This window comes from Salmo trutta, chromosome 3 (assembly GCF_901001165.1).
Source record: "Salmo trutta chromosome 3, fSalTru1.1, whole genome shotgun sequence".
NCBI classification, from domain to species: Eukaryota; Metazoa; Chordata; class Actinopteri; order Salmoniformes; family Salmonidae; genus Salmo; species Salmo trutta.
Genome location: NC_042959.1, coordinates 31,995,330 through 32,019,296, shown reverse-complemented (window position 1 = coordinate 32,019,296; position 23,967 = coordinate 31,995,330). Strand labels below are relative to the sequence as shown.

The 23,967-nt window shown below is 45.3% G+C and overlaps 1 protein-coding gene across 1 annotated transcript in view; it reads left to right on the top strand.

The window, feature by feature from the left end:
• The first annotated feature begins 90 nt into the window (after positions 1-90).
• LOC115165267 (pinopsin-like) overlaps positions 91-23,967 on the top strand; it is a 34,695-nt gene continuing 10,818 nt past the window's right edge. The window contains exons 1-2 of the mRNA XM_029718277.1: positions 91-596; positions 2,648-2,976. Coding sequence (XP_029574137.1) covers positions 218-596; positions 2,648-2,976 — 708 coding nt within the window. The 5' untranslated portion in view covers positions 91-217. The remainder of the gene's footprint in view (positions 597-2,647; positions 2,977-23,967) is intronic.

The window sequence follows — 23,967 nt, the reverse complement described above, 5'->3', positions numbered from 1 at the left end:
GAGACCTGCTCCCTGCCTGTTTCATTACAATATGGTTGTCAGCACGTTATGTGCTAGCTGGGTTGTAAAGTGATATAATAAATGTGGGTTCTGTATGTCTTTATTTTTCACCGAGACTGTTGTGAGCATGTATTCTGCGCTGTGAGCGAGTTTGAATGAGTGAGAGATCGTTCACTCCTCGTGTTGTAAGTCACCCCCGCGTGCGCTGAGGGTGCTGATGGTTGTCCACATAAGAGCTCTGAATTTCAGCAGCACCGAAAGCTCTGCTTCCAACCTAAGCACCAATGTCAGTGTTCGGGACACCTTGGTTGCCCAGGACCCCCTCGACCTGAGCAGGCAAGGTCACACGGTGGTGGCAGTATGCCTTGGGCTCATTTTGGTCCTGGGATTCTTCAACAACCTTCTTGTCCTGCTTATCTTCGCAAAGTTTCGGTCGCTTTGGACGCCCATCAACCTCATCCTTCTGAACATCAGCGTGAGCGACATCCTCGTGTGTATTTGTGGAACTCCATTCAGTTTTGCGGCAAGTCTACAGGGGAGATGGCTCATTGGACACCATGGTTGCAAGTGGTACGGCTTCGCCAATTCGCTTTTCGGTGAGTTTTTCAAATATTTCAACAGTCAGCGAAAGCCATGTAGCTTACACTTTAGGCTAACCTCCATGTGACAAATAAAACAAATATTTTGCATATAGTAGTTTCTTAGCCTAAGCATTTTTACTGGCAAAAGGGCATGCAAATCCATCAGATCATTACTGCTCGATCAATTCTAAAATAAGTCCTCCAGGCTCATTATGAAAAGTCTCCGAGCACAATTCAACATCAATTTATGACTGTATATCCAATCTAATTGATAAATGAATGGTATTTTATTCCTCCCTGTGCTTGTAACATTTTCATTAACCTACATTTGAATATGGAAACAGTGGAACATTAATGAAAAACGATTGGATAAAGCTTTAGCAAGAGCAAGAGACATTTGCATTCAACCTCTATACCAAAATTGATTTGTTTCTGTGTGTGAATAAGTTTCAATTTGCACTTGACTGGGAAGCATGACATAGTAAATGTAGGGACTTTGCATAGGGCCTTGAAAATGTAAAGCATGTAAGACTATTCTAATGTATAACCCCATAATGAGACCGCCCATTCAACACAGAGTAGAACATAGCCTACAGTAGCACCCTTTTAGATCAGCCACTCATACAAACTGTAGCTGATCTTATTTATGTACACTTCTCATCTGTCATCTCTCCTTGCATGTCTCTGGAGCCAAAATTGGATAACCAAAATTGATTGAATTATAATCTGTGGTTGTTTGATAAATGCAGTTCATTATGTTTAATAAAGGTTCAATAAAAACATGTTGGAGTCATTCATGTTTCTGATAAAAGTGTACAAAAATGGCTATTGTTTTTAATGAGCTTGGCAAATAAATAAAATTGTCAAAGCAGTTTATTGGTCCAATGCTGTGACATTTGGCTGTTGGATATCTTTAAAGCTCGGTAATTATCCCGATGGGAGCGATAGGGCAGACTGGACTCCCCTGTTCCCCTTCCCTTTGAAACCACGCAGGAGGGCAGTGAGCATTACTAGCTAGCATTACACACATGCATGACTCACAACCACATAAGCGCACACACATGCAAACCCCGCTCCCCAGAAAGCTCAACCAAAGCTGTAAACACTCCCGGAGGGGAGGAGTGGGCACATCACTCTGGCCCTGAACAATTTCACTAATACATGTCATATTTTACTCTGTCTGCTTCCTGAAGGCTTTATATGCTGTCATTCTTCATAACAGCCAGCAACCCCTAATTAAGGATGGCATCCATTCACAACTAACAAAGTCTCAAAGTACTCTGAGCACTTAGGAAGACTAAATTAAGTTGGGCAAACTTTTTCTTTCATTTCCTTTCAGTTGTTGCACAGGAGGAAAACTTTTAGCAAGTTCTCACCTCCTGAGAGGACACACTGTCAATTCAATAACGAGTCACACTTCCTAGAATGTCAGGCTAGTACTCTGAGACAGACTAGCATAATAAAGACATAAACCTATTTTTCCCTCGGCTATAGACAAACACACACACGTCCCAATCACACACTTACAGACAGGCAGAAAGACAGGCACACACGCACGTGCACACACACACACACACACACACACACACACACACACACACACACACACACACACACACACACAGTATAGATTTGTATAGCACGTCCTGCTTATCTGATGCAAAGTTCTTATCCTCAACCTCGGCTGAAAATAATAAAATAAAAGACAAGCCTCTTAAATCACCCGGTTCTCTTTGGAAACAACAGCACTAAAAGCCAACTTGCAGTGGTCTGACTTCATGTAGGAATATAATACTGCACCATACATTTTCTTACTGTCCTGTGTGGTATGGCATGCCAGCTCTCTCTTGGGTTTACTAAATATTACTTTTAACATTTAGCTAAATGTTACCAAAATAGAGCAAAACAGAGCTAAGGATTGTTATCTAACCTTCTCCCATTCTCCTTAGCATCTGAATTCTCAAACTGGTGAAAAAAACGGTGATAACTGGCATCACCCCCTCATCTCTCTCTCTCTTTCTCTCTTTCTTTTCCTTGCTCTCCCTCTCTCTCTCTGTCCCTCCTAGGGATCGTGTCCCTGGTGTCTCTGTCCATTCTGTCCTATGAGCGCTACGCCACGGTGCAGCGCTCCACCAAGGCTGACGTGTCTGACTTCAGAAAGGCCTGGCTGTGTGTGTGGGGCTCCTGGCTCTATTCCCTGCTATGGACCCTGCCCCCCTTCATGGGCTGGAGCAGCTACGGCCCGGAGGGGGCCGGGACCTCCTGCTCTGTCCAGTGGACCCAACGCTCTCCGGCCAGTGTCTCCTACGTGGTCTGCCTGTTCATCTTCTGCCTGCTGCTGCCCCTCATGATCATGGTCTACTCCTATGGCGGGATACTGGTCGCCATCAGGGGGGTGAGTGGTAGAGGTCGACCGTTTTAATCGGCATGGCCGATTTTAATTAGGGCCGATTTCAAGTTTCATAACAATCGGTAATCGCTATTTTTGGAAGCCGATTATGGCCGATTACATTGCACTCCACGAGGAGACTGCGTGGCAGGCTGACCACCTGTTACGCGAGTGCAGCAAGGAGCCAAGATAAGTTGCTAGCTAGCATTAAACTTATCTTATAAAAAACAATCAATCTTAACATGATCACTAGTTAACTACACATGGTTGATGATATTACTAGTTTAACCAACTTGTTCGTCGTTGCATATAATCAATGTGGTGCCTGTTAATTTATCAGTGAATCACAGCCTACTTCAACTTCGCCAAACGGGTGATGATTTAACAAAAGCGCATTCACGAAAAAAGCACAATTGTTGCACCAATGTACCTAACCATAAACATCAATGCCTTTCTTAAAATCAATACCCAAGTATAGTTTTTTAAACCTGCATATTTAGTTAAAAGAAATTCATGCTAGCAGGCAATATTAACTAGGGAAATTGTGTCACTTCTCTTGCGTTCAGTGCAAGCAGAGTCAGGGTATATGCAGCAGTTTGGGCCGCCTGGCTCGTTGCGAACTGTGTGAAGACCATTTCTTCCTAACAAAGATCGTAATTAATTTGCCATAGTTTTACATAACTATGACATAACATTGAAGGTTGTGCAATGTAACAGGAATATTTAGACTTAGGGTTGCCACCCGTTCGATAAAATACGGAACGGTTCTGTATTTCACTGAAAGAACAAACGTTTTGTTTTCGAAATTATAGTTTCCCGATTTTACCATATTAATGACCATAGGCTCGTATTTCTGTGTGTTTATTATATTATAATTAAGTCTATGATTTGATATTTGATAGAGCAGTCTGACTGAGCGGTGGTAGGCAGCAGCAGGCTCGTAAGCATTCATTCAAACAGCACTTTCCTGCGTTTGCCAGCAGCTTGAAGAACAGGGCTGTTTATGACTTTATGAATCTCAACTCCCGAGATCAGGCTGGCAATACTAAAGTGTCTATAAGAACATCCAATAGTCAAAGGTATATGAAATACAAATGGTATAGACAGAAATAGTCCTATAATAACTACAACCTAAAACTTATTAACTGGGAATATTGAAGACTGATGTTAAAAGGAACCACCAGCTTTCATATGTTCTCATGTTCTAAGCAAGGAACTTAAACGTTAGCTTTTTTACATGACACATATTGCACTTTTACTTTCTTCTCCAACACTGTGTTTTTGCATTATTTAAACCAAATTGAACGTGTTTCATTATTTTTTTGAGACTAAAATGATTTTATTTATGTATTATATTAAGTAAAATAAAAGTGTTTATTCAGTATTGTTGTAATTGTCATTATTACAAATATATATATAAAAATCGTCCGATTAATTGGTATTGGCTTTTTTTGGTCCTCCAATAATCGGCATCGGTGTTGAAAAATCATAATCGGTAGACATCTAGTGAGTGGGACTCAGGTGGGGGAAGGTCCATTTTGAAAGCAGTCAATACCGGAAGTGAATTGAAGTGTATGAATAGAAAATGTTCCCATTTCCATTCATTCATGAACTGAATTTCAAATTCTCTTGTTCTTTTTCCTAAATGGACTCCAACCCTAGAGTGGTGCTGTCACTCATTGGTGGTTGGCTACATGGTGCCTGGTGCCTTATTGAGACTCGTGATGAAGATCATAAGATTATGATGAAGTGTGCACTCTGGTGCTAATGAAGTGTGCACTCTGGTGCTAATGAAGTGTGCACTCTGGTGCTAATGAAGTGTGCACTCTGGTGCTAATGAAGTGTGCACTCTGGTGCTAATGAAGTGTGCACTCTGGTGCTAATGAAGTGTGCACTCTGGTGCTAATGAAGTGTGCACTCTGGTGCTAATGAAGTGTGCACTCTGGTGCTAATGAAGTGTGCACTCTGGTGCTAATGAAGTGTGCACTCTGGTGCTAATGAAGTGTGCACTCTGGTGCTAATGAAGTGTGCACTCTGGTGCTAATGAAGTGTGCACTCTGGTGCTAATGAAATGTGCACTCTGGTGCTAATGAAGTGTGCACTCTGGTGCTAATGAAGTGTCCACTCTGGTGCTAATGAAGTGTGTACTCTGCAGCTGGTTACATTGTAACTCTACCTGTCAGATCTGTGCTTTACATGACATGAAAGATTTTGATGTGTCGAGGCAGAGAGAGTCTGCATTGAAATATACACTATCAAATCAAATGTATTTGTCACATACACATGGTTAGCAGGTGTTAATGCAAGTGTAGCGAAATGCTTGTGCTTCTAGTTCCGACCATGCAGTAATATCTAACAAGTAATATAACCTAACAATTTCACAACAACTACCTTGTACACACAAGTGTAAAGGAATGAATACGAATATGTACATAAAAATATATAAATGAGTGATGGCCGAACAGCATAGGCAAGATGTAATAGATGGTATGGAGTACAGTATATACATTTGAGATGAGTAATGTAGGGTATGAAAACATAAAGCGGCATTGTTTAAGGTGGCTGGTGATACATTACATCAGGATGGCAAGTTGCAGTAGATGGTATAGAGTACAGTATATACATATGAGATGAGTAATGTAGGGTATGAAAACATTATATAAAGTGGAATTGTTTAAAGTGGCTAGTGATAGTCCATGTGATCGAAGCAATCTTGAAGCGTGGAATCCGATTGGTCGGACCAGCGTTGAACAGACCTGAGGGCGGGAGCTTCCTGTTTTAGTTTCTGTCTATAGGCTGGGAGCAACAAAATGGAGTCGTAGTCAGCTTTTCCGAAGGGAGGGCGGGGGAGGGCCTTATATGCGTCGCGGAAGTTAGAATAACAGTGGTCTAGGGTTTTGCCAGCCCTGGTAGCACAATCGATATGCTGATAGAATTTGGGGAGCCTTGTTTTCAGATTAGCCTTGTTAAAATCCCCGGCTACAATAAATGCAGCCTCAGGATATGTGGTTTCCAGTTTACATAGAGTCCAATGAAGTTCTTTCAGGGCCGTCGATGTGTCTGCTTGGGGGGGAATATACACGACTGTGATTATGATCGAAGAGAATTCTCTTGGTAGATAATGCGGTCGGCATTTGATTGTGAGCAATTCTAAGTCAGGTGAACAAAAGGACTTGAGTTCCTGTATGTTGTTATGAACACACCACGTCTCGTTAATCATAAGGCATACACCCCCACCCTTCTTCTTACCAGAGAGATGCTTGTTTCTGTCGGCGCGATGCGTGAAGAAACGAGGTGGCTGTACCGACTCAGATAGCGTGTCTCGAGTGAGCCATGTTTCCGTGAAACAAAGAACGTTACAGTCTCGGATGTCTCTCTGGAATGCTACCCTTGCTCGGATTTCGTCTACCTTGTTGTCCAGAGACTGGACATTGGCGAGTAGTATGCTCGGGAGCGGTGCGCGATATGCCCCTCTACGGAGCCTGACCAGAAGACCGCTCTGTTTGCCCCTTCTTCTACGTCGTCGTTGTTTTGGGTCGCCGGCTGGGATCCGATCCATTGCCTGGGTGGTGGCCCAAACAGAGGATCCGCTTCGGGAAAGCCGTATTCCTGGTCGTAATGTTGGTGAGTTGACGTTGCTCTTATATCCAATAGTTCCTCCCGACTGTATGTAATAAAACCTAAGATTACCTGGGGTAACAATGTAAGAAGTAACACATACAAAAACAAAATACTGCATAGTTTCCTAGGAACGCGAAGCGAGGCGGCCATCTCTGTCGGCGCCGGAAGTAGAGTCTGGGCGCTGGAAGTAGAGTCCGCATACAAAAGTATGCGGACACCCCTTCAAATGAGTGGATTTGGCTATTTCAACCACATCGGCTGCTGACGGATGTATAAAATTGAGCAGAGAGCCATGCAATTTCTATAGACAAACATTGGCAATAGAATGACCTTACTGAAGTGCTCAGTGACCTTCAACGTGGCACCATCATATGATGCTACCTTTCCAACAAGTCAGTTCGTCAAATTTCTGCCCTGCTAGAGCTATCCCGGTCAACTGTAAGTGATGTTATAGTGAAGTGGAAACGTCTAGGAGCAACAACGGCTCAGCCGCGAAGTGGTAGGCCACACAAGCTCACAAAACGGGGCCGCCGAGTGCTGAAGCGTGCTGCGTGCAAAGATTGTCTGTCCTCGGTTGCAACACTTACTACCGAGTTCCAAACTGCCTCTGGAAGCAACGTCATGGGTTTCCATGGCCGAGCAGCCGCACACAAGCCTAAGATCACCATACGCAATGCCAAGCGTTGGCTGGAGTGGTGTAAAGCTCGCCGCCATTGGACTATTTTTCATGGATCAGGCTAGGCCCCTTACCGCCAATGAAGGAAAGTCTTAACGCTACAGCGTACAATGACATTCTAGACGATTTTGTGCTTCCAACTTTATGGCAACAGTTTGCCCCCGTGCACAAAGCGAGGTCCATACTGATGGCTTGTCGAGATCTGTGTGGAAGAACTTGACTGGCCTGCACAGAGCCCTGACCTCAATCCCAACGAAAATCCTTGGGATGAATTGGAATGCTGACTGCGAGCCAGGCCTAATTGCCCAACATCAGTGCCCGACCTTACTATTGATCTTGTGGCTGAATAAAAGCAAGTCCTCGCAGCATTGTTCCAACATCTAGTGGAAAGCCTTCCCAGAAGAGTGGAGGCTGTTATAGTAGCAAAGGGTGGACCAACTCCATATTAATGGCCATGATTTTGGAATGAGATGTTCGACAAGCAGATCATGTAGTGTATCCTGGTCAAAATCATCAACAGCACATCGAGCTACTGTTGGGTAACTGCAAAACATTTTATACCAATGATATTGGTAGTTCATACAGGTAATTGTAGAATGCATACCAAAATAGCTTTGTTTTTGATGTTGACAGACCGCATTGTGGCTGCCGGCATAATGGTTCAAGCCAGACCATGATTCACCGTTATACACAGTTATGGGCCCTACTCAGCCTTTGTGCTTCTGGACCCATTATCCCTTTGACAAACAGTGTAATTGGAATAGAAAGGCTATCTGGATATATCTGTCTGGCTGGATGATTGGGAGATATTATTACATTTATACGGAAGTATTTCCTTCATTTAATGACTGGAGGCCAAAACCAGATAACAAAACAAGATGTTTCAAAAACACATACGGAGACACAATCTAGATCATTTCCTCAATGTATTTTTTACTACTGCTGTGACCATGCTATAAAGATCTATGGTAACACGTAGCATGGAGGAAAATAGTTCATGTCTATTAGGAGAAGCAGCTAGGCATTGGCTCATGGGCAGTGTCCAATTAACATGTAGCCCAGTGTTTTCATTGCTATTTAAGTAATGGAGGCAGGCTCTCTGGGGAGTAATGGAGGCAGGCTCTCTGGGAGGCAATGGAGAGAGCAATGGAGGCAGGCTCTCTGGGGAGTAATGGAGGCAGGCTCTCTGGGGAATAATGGAGGCAGGCTCTCTGGGAGGTAATGGAGAGAGCAATGGAGGCAGGCCCCTGGGGAGTAATGGAGGCAGGCTCTCTGGGGAGTAATGGAGGCAGGCTCTCTGGAGAGTAATGGATGCAGGCTCTCTGGGGAGTAATGGAGGCAGTGTCACGCCCTGACCTGAGAGAGAGGGTTTGTTTCTCTATGTGGTTACGTCAGGGTGTGGGGTGGGCATTCTATGTTTTATTTTCTATGTTTTGGCCGGGTATGGTTTCCAATCAGAGGCAGGTGTCTATCGTTGTCTCTGATTGGAAGCCATGCTTAGGCAGCCTTTTTCCACCTGTGTTTGTGGGATCTTTATTTTGTACTGCTCATATTTAGCCTGCAAGACGTGACGGTCTTTTGTATTTGTTTATTATTTTGTTTAAGTGTTCCGATTTAAAATAAAGATGAACACTCACCACGCTGCACCTTGGTCTAATCCTTTGGACGATCGTTACAGGCAGGCTCTCTGGGGACTCTGGACCTGGTTGTGTTCAACCCTCCTCAGGTTTTTGTGAATCATCCTAGCCTTTGAGGGGTTTTTATAAACCCACACAACCAATTTGTAATTAAAGGGTTCCAATTGGTGGCTGTGGCTGCCTGCCCTGCTCAGAGTGCCCTCGCCTTATGCTACCCGCCAGCGCTACTCCATGAATGAATCATCTAGGAGCTAATTTTGGGCTGTGGAATCGGCCCGTTACTATTGGTGACAATCCAGTTATGTAAGTGGCACATTTTCCCTGGGTTTGTTTAACTCTGTTCAGCTGAGGGGACCAGCGCTGCAGACCTGATTACTTGTGAATTCCCGCTTCGCTGATCCACCAGTCACCTTCCTTCTGAAGCCGCCGCCCCCAGGCTTTTCTTAGAAACCAAGCGCCAGCTTGTGGAGCAGTACCGTCATCTGAGAGGTGAATTACAATTCACCGTGCAGTGACACATCACACAGAGAAATGACATTCATATGAAGAGAATCGGTATGGATCAAGGGTGGGGATTTTATGGTTGGGCCTCACTGCACATCTTAATTCCAGGCACACTGTTGGTCATAAAAGCCTCTCCCATGGTCTTACATCACTGTGAGATTTATCATTCCATAACTGTGCCTCAGAATAAATATCAATACGACAGCATCCTAATGTGTTACTCCAATGCATGGCCAAATCTCCAGGTGTCACAAATGTACCTTTTTATCAATTTCCTGAAAAGAACAGTCTGAGCCTCCAAGATAGAAGTGCCTGCTTCCTTTGTGGGTCTGGAATAGAGAAATCTAGGCAATACACCAGAAATACCCTTTGTGATCGCTTGTCAGCAGTAGAATGGCGTATGTAACAGAGGTTATGGCCTACTCGGCCGGCAACAAGGCTGTGTCTAATTGAGCATCAGTGGTGGTCGGTGCCATTTATGATGAGGGAGGATGATAACTTGTTTTATGAACATGGCCTCATTTCTATTACAGCATATTGGATGACTGTCATTCATATTCCATTCACCCAGCTCAATGTAATATTGATAGGTTTAGGCTACTACATTTTTTATTTTATTTATTTCACCTTTATTTAACCAGGTAGGCAAGTTGAGAACAAGTTCTCATTTACAATTGCGACCTGGCCAAGATAAAGCAAAGCAGTTCGACAACATACAACAACACAGAGTTGCACATGGAGTAAAACAAATATACAGTCAATAATACAGTAGAAAAATAAGTCTATGTACAATGTGAGCAAATGAGGTGAGATAAGGGAGGTAAAGGCAAAAAAAAATCCATGGTGGCAAAGTAAATACAATATAGCAAGTAAAACACTGGAATGGTAGATTTGTAGTAGAAGAAAGTGCAAAGTAGAAAAATTGTTAATGGGGTGCAAAGGAGCAAAATAAAATAAATAAAATAAATAAATACAGTAGGGGAAGAGGTAGTTGTTTGGGATAAATTATAGATGGGCTATGTACAGGTGCAGTGATCTGTGAGCTGATCTGACAGCTTTTCCCTGTGCCCATCATGAGGTTGCTACAACCTAGCCTATGAATGAAAGTTTACAAGGTAGGTGCACAGGTCGAGAGAGTTTTCAGTAATCAAGGTAACAGACAGTGACACATTCAATACCACCTTGCACACTCTTGCCTGCATCTAGCTGATTTACGGTGTAATCATTAGTCCAACAGTTGCAAACGAGTTTCTATTGGACAAATTCAGGTATCCCCGTTTCATTCCATTTGCTTCCGTTTAAGAAAAGTTTTTCAACAGAATCGGAGCAATGAATACCCCAATGATCACACGCAAACAGTTCACTTTCATAGCAGCCACATACAAACAGATCGTTGTACATATAATTCCTTCTCGCCTCTATCTACGCACTCACCTCCTCTCACCTTTTCCCTTCGCTTGTGGACTTCAGTTCACAACACATCAGCTGTGTCTGTGACTAGGAGAAAAACCTTTCCAAGCTAATATCATGATCACTACACACAGCCTACATCGTTGTCATGTCATAGTCAACATAGCTACTAGAACAAACGCGTTAGTAAACCCGCTACAATAATGCAGTACAGTTTAGCAGCAATCAGTTTAGCAGTTACACCGGCGGGCCTCGGTGGCAATAAATTAATAAAATCGAAAGCTTACCTTGACTTAGAGTTCCAGTGTTGGATAGCCAGCTAGATAACATAGCATCCCTGTCTGTTTGAGTAGGCTAAACTGCATTTGACACTAGCTAAGTGAAAGTGAAAGAAAATATACAATGAAATATTGCTCTCGCTCTCTCCCTTCTCTTTCATTTTTGAAGAAATTAATTTGTTCAAAACTGTTCAACTATTGTCTTTCTCTATTTGAGTCAACTACTCAACACATTTTATGCACTGCAGTGCTAGCTAGCTGTACCTTATGCCTCCAGTACTAGATTCATTCTCTGATCCTTTGATTGGGTGGACAACATGTCAGTTCATGCTGCAAGAGCTCTGATAGGTTGGAGGACATCTTCCAGAAGTTGTCATAACTACAGTGTAAGTCTCTGGAAGGGGTGAGAACCGTGAGCCTCCTAGGTTTTGTATTGAGGTCAATGTACTCAGAGGACAGAAGCTAGCTGTCCTCCAGCTACACCATGGTGCTACCCTACAGAATGCTGCTGAGGCTACTGTAGACTAGGGTTGAATGGCGGGAACCCGGTTACCGAGATGTACTGGGATTTACCGACCAAAACCACTCCCCTTTCCCAGGATAAATAACTGCTAAATTATAACAAAGTATGTATATGAACAGCATGGTGCGAAGTGGAACTGTTAAACTATATGCAATATCTAAATCTGGCTTCTCGACGGCTTCTGCATGATGAATCATCAATGCTCACGGTGGGGACAGGCCGCCCATCTCAGTATGGAGCGCAGTTCACAATGCATGTAGACCAATCATCTCATTATGGTAACTTTTTTTTTGCGACAGGTAGGCCTGCATTTGCTGCAGCATAGTTTATGCTACAGTAATATAAAGACCGAATGCACCTCTAATTAACCCATCTCCATCTGGCTTTCGGGGATCACCTTATTTTTTTATTGTAAAGATGTGTTTTTTTTTAATTGCGGCTACAGAGTTTTAAAACAGCTTATCACTCGAATATCATTGCTTTAAATCAGTGAGCACTCTCTCGCAGTCTTTCTCTCCATCAACTCCATTCAAATTGCACCCAAAATAGATAATCTTCTTCTAGATTGATATATAGTCCTATATATAGATGTCCTAGCCTACCTCTTTCAGGTAATACATTCAATGCAGTTTTAGCCTTATATTTAGCTAATTAATGATGGGTTATGCATAATAAGCTTCTAACTTATAGCCTCTCGCACAATACGCACGCACCTGTGCTCCACTGGCCTCTATCCTTAGCTCTTGGAAAAGCTAGACTAGAATAGCTTGCTGGACATTATTATTATTTTTTTTAGCATTTCTCATACCAATAGACTATTTGAAGAGGGACGCAAGCTCTTGTTTGCTGAATGTTAAATACATCAGCCAATAGAACTTACTGGTAGTTTTGAAAGGAACGAATTTGTTCTAGTTCTATATTAATCAAGGGTGAAATTAGAATGATGAAGATAAGGACACCGCAACTTATTTCATTTAACTGTTGGAAGCGAGGAAGGAATGAAGAAACAATAGAGAGAGAAAGAGGAGGTACAGTAGGCTAATAACATTAGGGGAAATATTATGAAAGGTAGGCCTATATATGCGTCAGACTACTAATTATACAAATGAGCCCTAATATATTAACAAAATTAAAATCAAATTCGCTAGCCACATGTGCTGAACCAGAATTTCAGGTTTTCTCCCTGCTTCATCATGGTTTGAAGGTAACTCCAGTCCATTGAATACAGTATAAGACAATACAGTTCACTCAAAACGATTAACCTACTGGAGCTAATTTCATATATTTACCCAAGAGAGCGTATAGCTAGCTACATCTATGGGCTTTTATGTTTTTCTGTCGTGCTTAATGTGCAGTAGCCTCTATCATACAGTACCAGTTGTTGTGTCTGTGACTATCATTAAATGTGAAGACTGTATATTATCAAATCAATTCTCTATGTGTAATTTAATTACGCAATTAAACTAATCATGTAACTTTAATTAACTAGGAAGTCGGGGCACCACGGAAAAATTTTGTTTATAGAGTCTCTATTTCCCAAATTGACTCTTCAGATATTTTAATATCAAAACAGTCGCTTATCAATGAATTGTACCTCATCAGTTCTCATTATTGAACGTTGCAAATCCTTGGATATCTGCACAAACCCTAGCATCCATAATGAATCAGCGATATACAAATTGGCTTAATTACTTATTTACTAACTAACTAATCAAATCACAGAAATACATAAACAAACAATATAGTTATTCGTTACTAACACAATGCATTGAATAGTCCCTAGTGGGCTAAACCAGTATGCTGGCTTGGTAGACAATGGAAAGAGGTGGGGACAAATAATTAAGCCAATTTCTATATCGCTGATTCATTATGGAGGCTAGGTTTCATGCAGATATCCAAGGGTTTGCGACGTTTAACAATGAGAACTGATGAGGTACAATTCATTAATAAGCGACTGTTTTGATAAGATATGAAAATATCTGAAGAGTTGATTCAGGAAATAAAGACTATAAATATTTTCCTGTGGTGCCCCGACTTCCTAGTTAATTAAAGTTGAGATGATTAGTTTATTAAATCAATTCTGTGTAATTAAAATAAGTCTTCACATTTAATGACAGTCAATTTACGACATATAGTGCCCCGTGTGAGGAATGTAAGATAGAATGAGGCATTTATTTTGATTCAGCCTATATAAAATTGAAAAGCAGATTGCATTATACACCCAGATTATGCTATACAGTAGGGGAGTTGTAGACAGGAATTATTGGTTGTGTGTGTTTATGTAACCGATGTGAAATGGCTAGTTAGTTAGCGGTGGTGCGCGCTAATAGCGTTTCAATCGGTGACGTCACACGCTCTGAGACTTGAAGTAGGGTTTCCCCTTGCATTGCAAGGGCCGTGGCTCTTGTGGCGCGATGGGTAACGATGCTTCGGTGGGTGTCAGTTGTTGATGCGTGCAAGGGTCCCTGGTTTGAGCCCAGGTTGGGGTGAAGAGAGGGATGGAACCTACACTGTTACATTGATGCTGTTGACCCGGATCATAGGTTGCTGCGGAAAAGGAGGAGGTCAAAGGGGGGGTGAGTGTAACCGATGTGAAATGGCTAGTTAGTTAGCGGTGGTGCGTGCTAATAGCGTTTCAATCGGTGATGTCACTCGCTCTGAGACTTGAAGTAGGGTTTCCTCTTGCGTTGCAAGGGCCGTGGCTTTTGTGGCGCGATGGGTAACGATGCTTCGTGGGGTGTCAGTTGTTGATGTGTGCAAGGGTCCCTGGTTCGAGCCCGGGTTGGGGCGAAGAGAGGGACGGAACCTACACTGTTACATTTACCCATAGAAGTTGTCCTGGTGTCGCGTATCTGATGACGTCAGGGTGTCTTATGAGTTGGTAAAGCTAGTGATAAAATTTACTTGGATAACAATCCAGCTAATTATAGAAATTTGAGAAATAGACACGTTGGGCCAAACGTGCTATTTCTGTCTCCCGCGTTTCAGAACCTGGTAGACTCGGTCATTATTCATTTCTCGAACGAGGACACAGAGGCAGCGGATTTGAAATTTGAGGAGATATTAGCTTGACAAAGCGATAATTCTCTGTCCCTCGCGGTCTCCGTAGCGTGAGTAGACTCAGTGTATTTCTTTGTTTAACGCGCGTTCCAGTTAAACCATTCCCATCTTTAAAGGGATTCTATGTTATGCTTGAAAGTGTACAAAGTAGGATTAGCTTGCACGAGATGCTACAGCTAACAAAGGCAAAGCAACCATTTCATTTTTCCTGTGTCACGTTGAAATTCCTCGACTTACCTTTTTCAAATTGACATGTTAAATAATTTCCAAATTGATTGGTTTCTGCAAATAAGACAATTTTCCACATTAACCTTGATACAGCAACGGTCTCAGGTTAATTAAAGTTAAATTCCCAAATAGCCTATACAGGTTTGATTTATCATTAACATTGATTAATCAGTCAAATTTGCTTTTGCAAAGCTCATTCAGTACTTCCCAGTACTGAAGGAAGTCCCGCCTTCGCAGGAATCCCATGTGGCTTCGTCCTTAGGGATAAGTGACCCTAGTGGTGAATGTACCCTAACATTTGAACTACTGGTTACAGTTATGATAATCCAGACAATCTCAATTGATTGGATATCATCGGCTCATTCAATTTAATAAGTTAAATTGTCGAACATACACTACCGTTCAAAAGTTTGGGGTCACTGAGAAATGTCCTTGTTTTTGAAAGAAAATCACATTTAAAATAACATCAAATTGATCAGATATACAGTGTAGACATTGTTAATGTTGTAAATGACTATTGTAGTTGGAAATGGCAGATTTTGTATGGAATATCTACAAAGGATTCCAGAGGCCCATTATCAGTAACCATCACTCCTGGGTTCCAATGGCACGTTGTGTTAGCTAATCCAAGTTTATCATTTTAAAAGGCTAATTGATCATTAGAAAAGTCTTTTGCAATTACGTTAGCACAGCTGAAAACTGTTGTGCTGATTAAAGAAGAAATTAAACTGGCCTTCTTTAGACTAGTTGAGTATCTGGAGCATCAGCATTTGTGGGCACGATTACAGGCTTAAAATGGCCAGAGACAAAGTACTTTCTTCTGAAACTCGTCAGTCTATTCTTGTTCTGAGAAATGAAGGCTATCCCATGCGAGAAATTGCCAAGAAACTGAAGATCTCATACAACGCTGTGCACTACTCCCTTCAATCAGATTGCAAGACATGTAAGGGAATCTCCAGAACACACTTCTGATGGTCAACACACATGCCACTAATAAATAGAACCCTCCATTCAGGAGGAAAGTCATTAGAAGTCATGAACCATAATCACACTGCGTATGACTGGTTCAGTGCTTATAGAGTACTTCCGTCTTGAGGTTAGCTCCTCTGTGGATGACATACAGTTGAAGTCGGAAGTTTACATACACTTATGTTGGAGTCATTAAAACTCGTTTTTCAACCACTCCTCAAATTTCTTGTTAACAAACTATAGTTTTGGCAAGTCGGTTAGGACATCTACTTTGTGCATGACACAAGTAATTTTTCCAACAATTGTATACAGACAGATTATTTCACTTGTATCACAATTCCAGTGGGTCAGAAGTTTACATACACTAAGTTGACTGTGCCTTTAAACAGTGGAAATTTCCAGAAAATGTCATGGCTTTAGAAGCTTCTGATAGGCTAATTGTCACAGTATCTAACGAAGGTGGCGCCCCTCCTCGGTCGGGCGGCGCCCGGCGGTCGTCGTCGCCGGCCTATTAGCTGCCACCGATCGTTGTTTCTGTGTCTTTTGGTTTTGTCTGTCTATCCCGCACCTGTTTTGTGTCTGTAATTAGTGGGGGGTTATTTAGTGTGTATTTTCAGTTGGGATTCTCGTGCGGGATTGTTTATTGTCTACTCTAGACAGTGCGAGTGTAGCTGTTCTTTTTTCGCTGGTTATTGTCCATTGTATTGCCGGGCTGCGCCCCGTGCGCTTTTTCCAGAGTGTTATTTTTTGGGAATGTGTTTTCCCCTGGCGGACTTCGTCACGCGCCCTGTGCCCTACGGCTATTGCGTTTTGCATTTATCATTAAAACACTGTTGCTCCGGCCCTCTGTCTCCTGCTCCTGATTCCACATCTCCACCGGTCCTAGACAACCGTGACAGAATCCCGCACCTTCATGGAGTCAGCAGGAGCAGAAGCGCCGTCCATGGCTGAACAGGTCTCTCACCACGCCAGCCTCCTCCACCGCCTAGGCTCGGCCATGGACCAGGTGTTGGCCCGGTTGGAGAACTGGGAGAGAGGTGCTTCCCCAGCTGGACCAGCTCCGGTCCCTCACCCTGCACCCCTATCCGGATTAGTCCTCCCCGGGAGTTCGATGGGACGGCCGCTGGGTGCAAGGGGTTCTTGCTCCAATTGGAACTATACCTGGCGACCGTCCGCCCCCTGGATCGAGCGGGCCCTGATAGACCACTATAGGTGTAGCCTTCGCGAGGACGTCCGCTGGGAGCTGGCTTGTAGGGACAACGCCTCCACCCTAGACCAACTGGTGGATTTGTCCATTAGACTGGACAACCTGCTGGCTGCCCGGGGACGTTCCAGTCGGGGCCTGTTCGTTCCGCCTCCCAGTCCTCCCGCTCCACAGCCCATGGAGATAGGGGGGGCTGCGTCGAGGAGGACCGGAGGGGGGGTCCCTCCTGCACCCGCTGTGGGCGCAGAGAACACACTGTGGACCGGTGCTGGAGAGGTCCGCCCGGGAGTTCGGAGGGCAGGCAGAGCACTACTTCGACCCCCCAGGTGAGTCAGCACCAGACACACCCAGAGCCCCCTGTCGACCACATGTACACCTCTGTTTGTTTTCCTGATTTTTCCCCTCACTTCCAGTATAAGGCACTAGTCGATTCAGGTGCAGCTGGGAGTTTTATGGATCGTGGGTTAGCGAAGATGTTAGGGATTCCCCTGGTTCAGCTGGACCACCCCTTCCCCGTGCACGCCCTAGATAGTCGACCGCTAGGGTCAGGCCAAGTAGGGGAGGTCACAGTGCCACTGGTTATGCAGACGTGGGGGGGTCATGAGGAGCGTATCAGCCTGTTCCTCATTGACTCCCCAGCGTTTCCGGTGGTACTGGGAATCCCCTGGCTAGCCACGCACAACCCTCAGATTTCGTGGAGGCAGAGGGCTCTTACGGGTTGGTCGAGGGAGTGCTCAGGTAGGTGCATAGGAGTTTCCATCGGTGCGACTACGGTGGAGAGTCCAGACCAAGTCTCCACCGTGCACATTCCCTCAGAGTATGTTCAGTAAGACGAAGGCGACTCTATTACCCCCCCCATCGACGAGGGGATTGTGCGATAAACCTCCAGGCCGACGCGGTTCTTCCTAGGAGTCACGTGTATCCTCTGTCTCAGGAGGAGACAGTGGCTATGGATACATACGTCACTGAATCCTTGAGACAGCGATACATTCGGCCATCTTAGTCCCCCGTCTCCTCAAGCTTTTTTTTCGTGAAGAAGAAGGAGGGAGGTCTGCGCCCGTGCATTGACTATAGAGGTCTAAATGCTATCACAGTGGGTTTCAGTTACCCACTACCTCTCATTGCTATGGCAGTGGAGTCATTTCACGGGGCGCGCTTCTTCACGAAATTAGATCTCAGGAGCGCGTATAACCTGGTGCGTATTCGAGATGGAGACGAGTGGAAAACCGCATTTAGTACCACATCGGGCCATTATGAGTCACTCGTCATGCCGTATGGGTTAAAGAACGCTCCCGCTGTCTTCCAATCCTTTGTGGACGAGGTCCTTCGGGACATGCTCGGGTAGGGTGTGGTGGTGTACATCGATGACATCCTGATCTGCTCCGCCACACGTGCCGAGCATGTGTCCCTGGTGCGTAGAGTGCTTGGGCGGCTGCTGGAGCATAACCTATACGTCAAGGCTGAGAAATGTGAGTTCTCCAAACGAGCCGTCTCATTTCTAGGATATCGCATTTCCACTTCGGGGGTGGAGGTGGAGTGTGATCGCGTGACGGCTGTGCGTAATTGGCCAACCCCAACCACTGTGAAGGAGGTGCAGCGGTTCTTGGGGTTTGCTAATTATTATCAGAGGTTTATCCGGGGTTTTGGCCAGGTGGCGGCTCCCATTACCTCACTGATGAAGGGGGGGCCGGTGCGGCTACGATGGTCAGCAGAGGCGGACAGAGCCTTCCATCGTCTGAAGGTTCTGTTCACCAACGCACCTGTCCTGGCGCATCCGGACCCCTCTTTGCCATTCATAGTGGAGGTGGATGCGTCCGAGGCTGGGGTAGAAGCTGTGCTATCGCAGCGCTCGGGCGTTCCTCCGAAGCTCCGCCCATGTGCATTCTTTTCTAAGAAGCTGAGCCCAGCGGAGCGCAACTATGATGTGGGGGACCGGGAGCTGTTAGCCGTGGTCAGGGCTTTGACGGTGTGGAGACATTGGCTTGAGGGGGCACGTCACCCTTTTCTCATCTGGACCGACCACCGTAACCTGGAGTATATTCGGGCAGCGAGGAGGCTTAATCCCCGTCAGGCAAGGTGGGCCATGTTTTTTACCTCGTACATTCCAGGTTCCCGGAACCGGAAGGCTGACGCACTGTCGCGTCTCTACGACACCGAGGAGCGGACCATCGATCCTACTCCCATACTTCCCGCCTCCTGTCTGGTGGCACCGGTGGTATGGGAGGTGGATGCGGACATCGAGCGGGCGGGTCAGTCAGAACCCACTCCACCGCAGTGTCCCGTGGGCCTGAAATACGTTCCGCTTGGTGTTCGCGATCGCCTGATCCGATGGTCCCACACTCTACCCTCCTCGGGTCATCCTGAGGTGGAACGGACAGTGCGGGGCCTGAAGGGAAGGTACTGGTGGCCCACCTTGGCTGAGGATGTTCGGCGTTATGTCTCTTCCTGTTCGGTATGCGCTCAGTGCAAGGCTCCTAGGCACCTGCCTCGAGGGAAATTACAGCCCCTCCCCGTTCCACAACGGCCTTGGTCTCACCTCTCGGTGGATTTCCGCACGGATCTCCCGCCGTCCCAGGGGAATACGGCGATCCTGGTCGTTGTGGATAGGTTCTCTAAGTCCTGCCGTCTGCTCGGTTTGCCCGGTCTTCCTACGGGTTCCACCCCGAGAGTAATGGGCAGGTAGAGCGCATTAACCAGGATGTGGGCAGGTTCCTGCGGTCGTATTGCCGGGACCGGCCAGGGGAGTGGGCGCAGTTCGTGCCATGGGCCGAGATGGCCCAGAACTCTCAGCGCCACTCCTCTACCAACCTGTCACCCTTCCAGGTGGTATTGGGGTATCAGCCGGTCCTGGTGCCATGGCAACAGAGCCAGACGGAGGCTCCTGCGGTGGAGGCATGGGTGAAGTGCTCTCAGGAGACCTGGAATGGTGTCCAGGAGTGCCTAAGGAGGGCTGGTGAACGACACAAGGAGAGTGCTGACCGCCACCGCAGTGACGCCCCCGTGTTTAACCCGGGGGACAGAGTCTGGCTCTCGACCCGGAACCTGCCTCTCCGCCTGCCCTGCCGGAAGCTGGGTCCGCGGTTTGTGGGGCCGTTCAAAGTCCTGAGGAGGATGAACGAGGTGTGTTACAGGTTACAACTCCCTTCATATTACCGCATTAACCCCAAGTTTCATGTGTCTCTCCTCAGGCCGGTGGTAGCTGGTCCGCTGCAGGATGATGAGGTGCTGGAGGTCCCCCCGCCCCCCCTGGACATTGGGGGGGCCCCGGCGTACACAGTCCGAGCCATCCTGGACTCCCGACGTCGGGTAGGGGGCCTGCAGTACCTCGTGGACTGGGAGGGGTACGGTCCGGAGGAGAGGTGCTGGGTCCCAGCGGCGGACATTCTAAATCCACCTATGCTACAAGAATTCCACCGTCGCCGTCCAGATCGGCCGGCGCCTCGCCCTCCGGGCCGTCCCCGAGGCCGGCGTCGGTGCGCGGTCAGGTGAGGGGTACTGTCACAGTATCTAACGAAGGTGGCGCCCCTCCTCGGTCGGGCGGCGCCCGGCGGTCGTCGTCGCCGGCCTATTAGCTGCCACCGATCGTTGTTTCTGTGTCTTTTGGTTTTGTCTGTCTATCCCGCACCTGTTTTATGTCTGTAATTAGTGGGGGGTTATTTAGTGTGTATTTTCAGTTGGGATTCTCGTGCGGGATTGTTTATTGTCTACTCTAGACAGTGCGAGTGTAGCTGTTCTTTTTTCGCTGGTTATTGTCCATTGTATTGCCGGGCTGCGCCCCGTGCGCTTTTTCCAGAGTGTAATTTTTTGGGAATGTGTTTTCCCCTGGCGGACTTCGTCACGCGCCATGTGCCCTACGGCTATTGCGTTTTGCATTTATCATTAAAACACTGTTGCTCCGGCCCTCTGTCTCCTGCTCCTGATTCCACATCTCCACCGGTCCTAGACAACCGTGACACTAATTGACATAATTTGAGTCAATTGGAGGTGTGCCTGTGGATGTATTTCAAGGCCTACCTTCAAACTCACTGCCTCTTTGCTTGACATCATGGGAAAATCAAAAGAAATCAGCCAAGACCTCAGAAAAGGAATTGGAGACCTCCACAGGTCTGGATCATCCTTGGGAGCCATTTCCAAATGCCTGAAGGTACCACGTTCATCTGTACAAACAATAGTACGCAAGTACAAACACCATGGGGTCACGCAGCCGTCATACCGCTCAGGAAGGAGACGCGTTCTGTCTCCTAGATATGAACGTACTTTGGTGCGAAAAGTGCAAATCAATTCCAGAACAACAGCAAAGGACCTTGTGAAGATGCTGGAGGAAACAGGTACAAAAGTATCTATATCCACAGTAAAACGAGTCCTATATCGACATAACCTGAAAGGCCGCTCAGCAAGGAAGAAGCCACTGCTCCAAAACCGGCATAAAAAAAGCCAGACTACGGTTTGCAACTGCACATGGGGGCAAAGATCGTACTTTTTGGAGAAATGTCCTCTGGTCTGATGAAACAAAAATAGAACTGTTTGGCCATAATGAACATCATTATGTTTGGAGGAAAAAGGGGGAGGCTTGCAAGCCGAAGAACACCATCCCAACCGTGAAGGACGGGGGTGGCAGCATCATGTTGTGGGGGTGCTTTGCTGCAGGAGGGACTGGTGCACTTCACAAAATAGATGGCATCATGAGGTAGGAAAATTATGTGGATATATTGTAGCAACATCTCAAGACATCAGTCAGGAAGTTAAAGCTTGGTCGAAAATGGGTCTTCCAAATGGACAATGACCCCAAGCTTAAGGAAAACAAAGTCAAGGTATTGGAGTGGCCATCACAATGGCCTGACCTCATCCTATAGAACATTTCTGGGGAGAACTGAAAAAGCGTGTGTGAGCAAAGAGGCCTACAAACGTGACTCAGTTACAGCAGCTATGTCGGGAGGAATGGGCCAAAATTCACCCAACTTATTGTGGGAAGCTTGTGAAGGCTACCCGAAATGTTTGACCCAAGTAAAAAAATGTAAAGGCAATGCTACCAAATACTAATTGAGTGTATTTAAACTTCTGACCCACTGGGAATGTGATGAAAGAAATAAAAGCTGAAATAAATCATTCTCTCTACTATTATTCTGACATTTCACATTCTTAAAATAAAGTAGTGATCTTAACTGACCTAAGACAGGGAATTTTACTAGGATTAAATGTCAAGAATTATGAAAAACTGAGTTTAAATGTCGTTGGCTAAGGTGTATGTAAACTTCCGACTTCAACTCTAGCTATGAAATGGACTCCTTCATACCTACTACCACTACAATGGTGTAAGACACATTGAAGTGTAGTAAAACTACTACACGTCCCTTTAACAGGTCTTGAGGTCGACATCAATTCTTACTGACCTCCAGGCATTGACCTGGAAATTATCTGATGGCATCAGACTCATTCTGAACAGGTTGCAGCCTACCCGGATACTTAGTTACTTGGTATGTGCGCTTGTGTAAGCACAAACGCACACGTACAATGGAACATTTAATAAGGATTTATACTTGGATCACTTAAGCGTCAGAGCAAAATACCAGTCTTAGTAAAGTTGAAAATTTACTTTGAGACCTTTAACTCTACAGATACAGTACTCACCAGTTTCTCCAGAGGTCCATAGGTCATCCCTGTAGATTGCCCGAAGCTGGTGACTTGCAGCTGTAGACTTATCATGTAGGTATCAACTTAGGATAGTGCCCTAAGCAACACACCACAAATTAGGAACGCCCTAGATATGACATTAGACAATGCCCTGATAGGGTAATTTTGCCAAGACCGTGAACGTATGTATAATACAGTCCAATTAGATGGTGTGATAACTATATTTTGTATATCATTTGTTTATGCTTTCATTCCTTTTCGTTTCAGTTCCTTTGATACTTAGGAAGTGATAGAGCCTTAAACAAAGTCCCCATACAACCATCAGTTAGTGCCACAATGCCGCTCAATGGGAAGAAATTTAATTATATATTTTGTGAGTGTGTGTGTGCGTTGTTAACATCTGCCTAAGTTACTGCCCAGATCTTCCTGTCTGGACGACCAGACGATGGGTCCGGAACGGCGATCCCAATCTGGACATCCGCTGCCCATCCTTGTGGCGGCCCGTTCCATTTGCAGAAATTCTACCTGGGTCGACCACCAAAACGGGACCACAACGGCGATCACCAACTGGACATCCACTGCCCATCCTTGTGGTGGACTGCTCCGCTTTCAGAGAGCCTACCAAGGTCAACCACCAGAGGGGGACTGCAACGATGATCCACAACCAGGACATCACGTGGTCATTCATTTTTGATGTTGGTTTGCAACTTGCAGGATAATCACAAGATTGAACCCACCAGAGAGGGACTGTCACGACGTGGCTCTTTTTGGGTGTATATCGTGGCTCCCCCCTCTCTCATTCTCTCTCTCCCACATCAGGTTTTATAACGGCCATAAATACTTGGAAGAAACTGCCATGCAGTATTGAGGGAGAGAGTCTATGGAGACAGAGCTTCTCTTGCCAAAACTCCTAATCCCCAAAATGGGAGAATTAAACAATATTTATATTTTTGTGAATGTGGGAATGGTCTGTGGACACTTAAGGGACAGTCATGTCGAGTGTGTTTCATTTGGTGATCTCATGAAGGACAGGAAACACTGTGTCTTTGGTTGTGTACACTTCTTAATTATGGGGTTTACATCTAAATATTGTGAAACGTATGTGATTAAACATGAAACTATTTGTGAAAAGATGTGATGTTAACTTTCTAAATGAGAAAATATGGGTTCTCATATAAAGTTAACCAAATCAGTGGCCACGCGCACGTGAGCATAGTCGGCGTCATGAACCGCCCTTTTCTCAGACGTGTATAAAA